Genomic DNA, 9,443 nt, shown 5'->3' with positions numbered 1-9,443 from the left:
ATGTATGGATGTGAGAGTTGGACTATAGAGAAAGCTGAGCACTGAAGAATTGATGCTTTAGAACTGTGGTGTTGGAGAAGACTCTTGAGAGTCCCTTGGACTGCTAGGAGATCCAACCAGTCCATTCTGAAGGAGACCAGCCCTGGGATTTCTTTGGAAAGAATGATGCTAAAGCTGAAACTCCAGTACTTTGGCCACCTCATGTGAAGACTTGACTCATTGGAAAAGACTCTGATGCTGGGAGGGATTGGGGGCAGGAGGAGAAGGGGATGACAGAGGATGAGATGGCTGGATGACATCACTGACTCGATGGACATGAGTCTGAGTGAACTCCAGGAGTTGGTGATGGACAGGGAGGCCTGGCGTGCTGCGATTCATGGGGTCGCAAAGAGTCGGACACGACTGAGCGACTGATCTGATCTGATCTGATCTGAGAGTCTGTGGTTTTCTAGGCCAAGGCCTGGTGGAGAGGAAGGCTCAAAGTGGCAAGGCTGGAGTTCGCTCCGGCAGGGAATCTTTGTCACTCTCCATCAGCAGGGTCACATCAGTCGCTAATGTTTAACTGAATGAAGTAAACTTGCAAGCTGTTTTCTGGCCTTTTTTCCAGCCGAGGTGACTCTCTTCTGAACTCAGAGCATCTATTTCTAGACCAAGTGGGTTTCAGGGAAGAGAGTTCATAGGCAAAATGTGGGCTGTAGGAGGAAGGGTGTTTGCCTTTCTTCTCATTGTTTGGTGGTGAGGGAAGAGGGAAGTCCTGTGGGCAGCCAGAAGTTAGCATCGTCCCCCTGATCCGGGGGCCTTATCCGGGTAGCAGAGCTCAGCTGCTCTGGCTTCATCCTGAGGAGGAGCTAGGACTCTGCTCTGCACCGTGTTGGACTGCTTTCCCTTCGTCTCTGCTTCCCTCTGCCCTGGTTAGTAACTGCATGAAGCTGCCCTTGGGAACTCAGGGAAGGCCTAGGAGACTAAAGCATTTTTCTTCAAACATAAACAGGGACCCAGAAAGGCTTTTGTAGCCAGGAGCCACCCTGCCCCCTCCCTCCAGGGTCCTGCTGGATTTCAGCTGCACGAATAGTTGGACATATCTGTGAATATACTAAAAACCACTGATTGGTACACTCTAAATGGCTGAATTGTTTCGCGTGTAAGTTGCATCTCAAACACAGCTGTTAGCAAAAAGAGAATCATGTGACTAGTTATTTCAATTAAAGACTCAAATGTTATTTAGAACCTCCGTGGCCCACACGCTGACTTAGTTCAGGGTGGGCTTCCGTCTTCATGAGGAAAAGCAGTGAAATGGAGCCGCGGGGCGGCGATTTGGGGCGGAGGGACGGACCCCAGGCCGGGCCCTGGGTCCTGGGCGCCTCGGGCGAGCGCCCGCCCCTCCTCCGACCTGAGTCACGGCCGAGGCCCCACGCGGCGGGGATGCGGCGCTGAGCGCGGGCTCGGGACGCCAGGCCGCAGGCGCGCTCTCCTCGTGGGGCCCGCAGGCCCGCTGTGCCCGGCCCGCCTCCCGGGCTCCCAACGTCTCGGCCGGCGGCGGCGCCGCGGAACCCGAGCTGGAGCCGCGCGCCCCGCCCGCCCTCCATGGCGTTCACCCGGAAGAGGCAGCGCGAGCAGCAGCTGCAGCTCTACTCCAGGGAGAGGTGAGCGCCCGCCGGGGAGCGCAGAGGCCGGGCCGCCGCCGGGACCGCGGAGCAGGAGCGGGTGCCGGGCCGGGCCCATCCCGCGCCGGAACCCCAAGCCCGGGCGGCCACGCGGGTCCCGCCGCCGCGGCCCGGCTCACCCGGAAGGGGTCAGGGGTCGGAGGGTGGGTGGGAGCGGGGTGTAAGCGGGCTCGGCGGGCCCTCTTCCCCCGGTCCCGGGCATCGGATCTCCGCACTCGGTCCCGGGCTGTTCGCTCGGGCGACACCGCGCGGGTTGGCGACCACCCGCCCGCGGGGCAGACGCAGGTGCTCCCATCCCAAGTTCAGCCCCAAAGCATATGCCCGGGCCGCTCTCTGCCCTCCTGGGCCGGGAGAGAGCCTCAAAGAGCGGCCTTATTCAGAGAAAAGCCGGCGTCCAGCTCCCCCGCGCCCCAGACGTCCTCCGCCGAGCAGTGGACCTTCTTATGAGTGCTTGTGAAAGCGCATCCCGGGGGGATTCGGGGTCCCGCGGGCGGAGGCTGAAATGGTCTCAGAGCAGTTAGGATTCAGAGTTTCTGATCCTCGGTTTCTCCAAGGGAAGCCCTTTATAAGCTCACTTCTGCTGTAAGCCAGTTTCCAGTGTATTTCGTGTGACGGAAACAGCTTGCTGGTCCCAGGTGCCGACAGAAACTGGGAATGAATCGTTTTACACGTATTTTGGTCGTGGAGCCGTAAGTGCTGCCAGCTTGTTACGTTGTGTGATCAGTGGAGACCCACAAAACAGATTATACATGAAATACAAGTGCAGGCGTTAAGGGTTACCTGTTCTTGCAGCATCCATGCTTCTTTTTCTAGAGATTGACTGGACCCGGTGCAACCATTCATACCTCTTTCCAATTGCTAATTTCCACCCGCCTCTGCCAGGGTGTCCGGAGGCTGAAATTCTATTTTCCACTGTAGGGAAGAAGACATACCAAAAGCTGTATCTTGGATGGGGCTTCCAAGAACGATTTTGGTGGCATCATTAGGCTTTATCCACAGAAAGGCTTGTTTATTGAATAATAATAACTGGATCCTCAATAAAGGAACTCACTCTCATAAGAGGCTGTTCTGACTTCCCCTTTGAATGCTTGTTTCATGTGGCGACAGCTTGAATAGTTTCTTTGTTCAGTGCCAACCACATTAAGACTGGGTATTCTGTATTAAATAGATGAATGTTCAAATTTACATTGTAAGAACTTTGAAACACTTGAATTGCCATCGTGTTCTATGATCTAAGAGTCATTTGTAACAATTCCAGGGGCCTCTTTGATATACAGGGAAACCTGTTTTCTGCCAGTTACTTCCATGGCAGTAATTTGTGTTTAATTTGGTTAGCTGGTACAGCTCTGCAGTATCACACAAATCTTTAAAGTCTGCACTGGCATTTCTCTGTATAATCCGCTTTGTTGCTATCCATTGATCACGCAGCATGACAGGTTAGCTGCGCTCTCTGTAGCTCGAACAACCAAAATACTTATTATTCATTAGTCAGGAGGTGGCAACTGTTCTTGAGCATCGGTAATGTGAAAAAGTCAGTGCCACAGTTTTTTCACTTGCCTCTTACTTACCGACTACCTAAATTCTCTAGTGCTCTGCTCTGTGGCTTTGCAACCTTGGGTTGATGGGCACACTAACCAGGATGGTTTCTTAGAATAGCAGTTTGAAGGACAGGAATATCTCACAATCAAGCAGTCTCTTTCTAAATCTTGGAATTCTTTCTGAAAGACAAGAGTGTTTTAAACCAGCTTTATTGAACTACTGATTTACTTGTGGCTGCACAGATTTTCTTAGCTTATCTCTTTGTAGCAATAAACACCATTTAGCAAGATGATTGATAGAGGTCATTGACTTGGACACACCCAAGAGAACTGCTACTTTCCTTGGAGCTGTTTCAGAGATCACCCCTGAAAAGTCCTCACTCTTCAGAGCTGCGATTTCATGGGTCCCTCTGATGCTGCTTAAGAGAGTTTAGGTTGCTGCTATTCAGCTACTCAATAATGACCCGGAAAGGGGAAACTTGAAGTTAGCTTTTATTTCTCTTAGTATAAAGTTAATGCTGATACTTTTAGAGAAAGTGGTATTTCTACAAAAGTAGAAGCAGAGAGGCAGTTGGGAAATTCTTAGATTGGTGGCTTAGACCAATGTGATGGCAGAAGAAATGGAGAAAAGTGGATGGATTTTAGATGTTTTTAGGAGGGAGAATCGATAAGCCTTGTTGGGATGGACTGCATGTGAGAGGTAACAGAGGGAGAATTCTAGCTTAGAGTTGTCTGATAAAATACAGGACGCCCAGTTAAATTCGAATTTCAGGTGAACAGTGAAAAATCTTCCAGTATGTCGCATGTGATATGTGGTACATACTTGTACGAAAAAAATTTTGTAACTTATCTGAAGTTCCAACTTAACTGTTGTCCTGTATTTTTACTTGCTAAACAGCAGTCCCACTCTCAGGTTTCCGGTTTAAACAGCGGTAGAGTGGTATCAATTATTGATGATGCTTTAAAGTAAAGCTTTGGGTAGTTTTCACTATTAGAAAACAAAGAGCTAATTGGCTATTCAAACGAAATACTCTGTTCTTCTGGTTAAGACTTAGATGGAAGAAACCATATTGATCTCACTGGTGTTCTGAAATGTCCTTTGCATGTGTTAATGAAGATAAATGTAAAAATCTAAAGACAGTTCACATGTCTTGGAATTGTTGGGAATGGTAGATGTGTATAGTGGGTTAACATACGAGGGAATTCTACAAACTACCACTATTTAGATATTTCTATTTCAGGATTTCAGTTCAGTTCAGTTGCTCAGTTGTGTCCGACTCTTTGCAATCCCATGAACCACAGCATGCCAGGCCTCCCTGTCCATCGCCAACTCCCAGAGTTCACTCAAACTCATGTCCATCCAGTTGGTCATGCCATCCAACCATCTCATCCTCTGTCGTCCCCTTCTCCTCCTGCCCTCAATCTTTCCCAGCATCAGGGTCTTTTCAAATGAGTCAGCTCTTCGCATCAGGTGGCCACAGTATTGGAGTAGCAGTTTTAGCATCAGTCCTTCCAATGAACACCCAGGACTGATCTCCTTTAGGATGGAGTAAGCTAATTGTTACATATTTTTTATCTTCAGGTCTAGGAGTGGTGTGGTGGGACCACAGCTATTTTCTTTTAAGGTGATAGAGAAATTGAGACAGTTGAGGCTTGTCCCTACTGGGAGAGAGTCAGTTTTCTGTCTACAGTTTCAGAACAAATTACTTAGCTGTGGCTTGAAAGCTGTCCTTCCAGGCTAAAACATGATGATCATGAATACTATATTGGGCTCACAAATTACATTCATCATTTTACAGGCATATCTCAGATTTCAGCTTTGCTTCAAACATTCTATCTGTGCATAATTCTCTTGGTTATGCTGATGTTAAATTTCTTGCCTGATATAAAATGTGTTACTTAATATGTTTGTCAGTGTGTCTGTATTTGTTATACTAAAAATAATTGCTGAGAGGGAAAACTGATTTGTTATAGTCTGGTTTAATCATTCGTTTTAAAGACTGTTCATCCTGTTCCTTTCATACCTCTGTGGAGTTTGCCAGGTGTCGAAAATAAACTCAGAATCAGCACTCAATTAGCCACCGGGAACACTGATGGGCTGAGAGAAATTGACATAACTATGATGTAAAGAAATAGGATTTATTTTTCTTACATAACCAAAAAACAGAGTAAAAATAAATGTTGCAAATTTTTTGGTTAACTTAAAATTTACATTGGCTTTACTGGAAATACCTGTCACCTTATTCCCTTCTTACTGTCTCAATTTAACTTCTTCCAAAGTGGCTACCATTTAAAAAGACACCAGAATCTACACACAAATGGATTTTGAGTGTGTTTGCTGTATGGTTTTTTAAATGATGTAAAATGGAAATGATCATTTAATGAATTCATTGCTTTTTTTCCCCTAAATACTGTTGTGGTATCATTTTTTACTCATCAGATATTTAACATTTCCAACTTCAGATTTTCCAACTTCAGAAGATTTTTAAATTATCTTCTTTTAATTTGTTAATCTGTGCTCAGTGAATAAGGTCTGTATAATAGTTTGAAATTTTGTATTATAACAATATGTAGTCAGTTTTCACAAATATTCAATAGGATGTTGAAGATAGATTTATATTAATATTGTTACAATATCCTGTGTATGTATTAACATTAAGCTTATTAATTGTTTAGATCTTTTATTTCCTTAATGAATTATTTTTCTGATTGAGAGAGGGTTCATGATGCTAAGTTCATTTTGTATTTCTATCAACTTCACTGTAACTTTTTTCAGGGTATGTTATTAAGTCTACTTAACCTTAGAATTGATGTCTTAGCAAATTAAGTTTTTCATCAACATACAATGAACTCCATCTAGTAATAATTTTTTTCTATTTTGTCTGCTATTAATATAGCTATATTTTCTTTGGGTTGTTTGCATTATATATGTTTTCATTCTTTTACTTTCATCTTTTCTTATCCTTAGATTTTAAGCTTATTTCTTGTAGTTTGTAGTTGAACTTTTTATTCTTTCTGATATTTCTTCACAGATTGGCCCACTTATATTTGTTAATATTGCAGATATATTTGGAATCATTTTTACTTTTTTATCTTATTTTTTCCTTTTCTTGGATTAACTAGCAAGATCCCTTTGTTCCCTTTCATTTTTCCTGAAGAATGTGGAAGTTATATATTCTGTTTCTGGTTTTTCTAGTGCTTTTCCTTGAAATTTTAACATTTATGTTTAACTTAAGGTCTGCCAAAGCCTTTGACTGTGTGGATCACAATAAACTGTGGAAAATTCTGAAAGAGATGGGAATACCAGACCACCTGACTTGCCTGTTAAGAAACCTATATGCAGGTCAGGGAGCAACAGTTATAACTGGACATGGAACAGCAGACTTTCCAAATCGGAAAAGGAATACGTCAAGGCTGTATATCGTCACCCTGCTTATTTAACTTACATGCAGAGTACATCATGAGAAACGCTGGGCTGGAAGAAGCACAAGCTGGAATCAAGATTTCTGGGAGAAATATCAATAACCTCAGATATGCAGATAACACCACCCTTATGGCAGAAAGTAAAGAGGAACTAAAAAGCCTCTTGATGAAAGTGAAAGAGGAGAGTGAAAAAGCTGGCTTAAAGCTCAACATTCAGAAAACTAAGGTCACTGAGCGACTGAACTGAACTAAGGTCTGAGGCCAATCATTCTCTTTACCCTCCTTCCTAACAATATAAGGACCTTGGGACACTTAGCTCCTTTTGTCCCATTTTAAATTATAGTCTGCTATTGTCCAGTATTTGCAATCTATATTTTAATCAGACAGTATCATTGTCTCATTAATACATGTACAGTTTGCATGCATATCTTTCATTGTCTTGGCATTCCTTCTTGCATGTGTCTTCCCTACAGAATTTTCTCTCTCCTGAAGAATGTCCTTGAGGAGTTCCCCTGATGATGGGGGTCTGATGATAGTAAAGTATGTTTGTTTTTGTCTGCCTGAACATGTCCCTATATGGCCCTTGTTTTGAAAATCAGTTTTGCTGGTTGTTTAATTCTCTCAGCGTTTTGAAGATCCTGTAATATGCATGCAACTTGTTGGAGCAACATTGGATGGGGGAGAGAAGACCCAACAAAGTACAGATAGATCAGTAACCTGTGTGCCCTGCCCTCTGGGTGTGGCTCTTAGCCCCCAGCAGGGTCAGGCTTCACACTTCAGGAGGACCCTGGGCCCTGTGGGGTGACCGAGGGCCAGGATACAGAGGGGTTGTTATGCTGTGATGGAGCCTTGCTCTCCAGGTCCCATGCAACTTTAGTGCCATGGGTTGGCCTGGCCCCTCCCCTGGCTTGCTCAGGGGCTGTCTCAGCCTGGAACTTGAGTCTGCATGACACAGTGGATGAGGGCAGGGTCTGTGTATCTGTAAACATGGTTAGGGGCTTGCCAGCCCTTTCTCTGGCATGATTAAGACACTGGGGTCCAAGCCTTGTTGACCCAGACTGTTGCCATAACACAAGACTGAACAGGTTTCCATGGAGCTTTGTAGGGGGCCACCTTCTATTTGGGGAGATTAGCCTGCAACACACCCCTGTTGTTCAAGTCTCATTGTTAGGAATCTGCCCTTTCTCTGGCTGCTTGTAAGGTCTTTTCTTTGTACTGTTTTGCTGTTTGTCTGCATAGACGCTTCCTTCGGTTCATCTCTGCTAGTTGGGGCTCCTCAAGCTGAAATAGTTTTGGAAAATTTGTAGCTAGATCTTCAGCTCAGGAAATATTGCTTATTGTCACTCCTTAAGCCCCTGATCTCTCATAACAGCTGTTTCATATGTATCTTGATTTTTCTGTGTTGCATGTAGTTTATTTAAATCCATCTTACCACTTACTTTTTCACTAGTTGCCTAATTTGCACTAAGGTTTTAATTTCACTTTCTTTTTTTTTTCCTGTTTTTGGCTTCCCTGTGTGGCTTATGGGATCTTAGTTCCCCAACCAGTGGTTGAACTCAGGCCCTTCCTTGCAGTAAAAGTGCCGAGTCCTAACCACTGGACACCCAAGGAATTAACTAATTTCACTTACTATATTTTTAAATTCCTAATTTCATTTGGTTCACTTACAGCTGCCTTGATCATTTTTTTATAAAAGTCTGATCTTTTGTGTTTTTGATGTCCTATTTTCTTTAATTCTTGTAATGATCAGGCTTCCCCTGGTGGCTCAGATGGTAAAGTGACGTGAAGTCGCTCAGTCGTATCCGACTCTCTGCGACCCCATGGACTGTAGCCTACCAGGCTCCTTGGTCCATAGGATTTTCCAGGCAAGAGTACTGGAGTGGGTTGCCATTTCCTTCTCCAGGGGATCTTCCCCACCCAGGGATCGAACCCGGATCTCCTGCATTGTAGGCAGACGCTTTACCGTCTGAGCTACCAGGGAAGCCCGTCAGATGGTAAAGAATCTGCCTATAATGCAGGAGACCCAGGTTCAATCCCTGGCTTGGAAAGTTCCTCTGGAGAAGGAAATGGCAACCCACTCCAGTATTCTTGCCTAGGAAACTCCATGAAGAGAGGAGCCTGGTGGGCTACAGTTCGTGGGGTTGCAGAGTCAGACACGACTGAGAAACTAAGCACTATTCTTGTAATGAACAGATGCAGAAAATAAATTAACTGTAGACTTTACAGGTTTGACTAGTGGTCTGCTGCTTGTACTGACCTTCATTTAGTCATTTTACTTCTTCATTTGTTTAATGGTTTTCAATGGTGGCCTCTTTGAATTTATTCTTGGAGATCTCGGTTTAATGAGTGTTTTTCCAGAAAGTGTTTGCATGTGTATGTGCCTGGGATTGGGGGAGACAGAACTGGTCTTGTTTGCTCTGAGTGTTACTGGGCTAAGTAGGTAGTGTGAATTCTAACCCTAATACGTGTTAAGGCAGGCTTGTAGTCTCAGGCTGTAAAGGAGACTTACTATGTCCCCTGCCCGGGGCCAAGGTCCTGCAGTATCCCTCTGGGAAGATACAGTGGGTGGTTTTTTATTTTCACCCTCAGTTCAGTCGCTCAGTCGTGTCCAACTCTTTGCGACCCCATGAACTGCAGCACGCCAGGCTTCCCTGTCCAGGCTCCCCACTATCTCCAGATCTTGTTCAAACTCATGTCCATCAAGTCGGTGATGCCATCCAACCATCTCATCCTCTCTCATCCCCTTCTCCTCCTGCCTTCAATCTTTCCCAGCATCAGGGTCTTTTCAAATGAGTGAGTTCTTCGCATCAGATGGACA

General features: G+C 44.9%; 1 protein-coding gene across 1 annotated transcript in view; it reads left to right on the top strand.

Moving 5' to 3' along the window:
* Nucleotides 1–1,484: 1,484 nt before the first annotated feature.
* Nucleotides 1,485–9,443, top strand: part of NSMAF (neutral sphingomyelinase (N-SMase) activation associated factor) — a 66,684-nt gene continuing 58,725 nt past the window's right edge. The window contains exon 1 of the mRNA XM_010838986.1: nucleotides 1,485–1,643. Coding sequence (XP_010837288.1) covers nucleotides 1,585–1,643 — 59 coding nt within the window. The 5' untranslated portion in view covers nucleotides 1,485–1,584. The remainder of the gene's footprint in view (nucleotides 1,644–9,443) is intronic.

This window comes from Bison bison, unplaced genomic scaffold, assembly GCF_000754665.1.
Source record: "Bison bison bison isolate TAMUID 2011002044 unplaced genomic scaffold, Bison_UMD1.0 scf7180017864108, whole genome shotgun sequence".
Classification (NCBI taxonomy): Eukaryota; Metazoa; Chordata; class Mammalia; order Artiodactyla; family Bovidae; genus Bison; species Bison bison.
The sequence above is the reverse complement of the archived record's forward strand: the minus strand, read 5'-3'. Positions and strand labels throughout refer to the sequence as shown.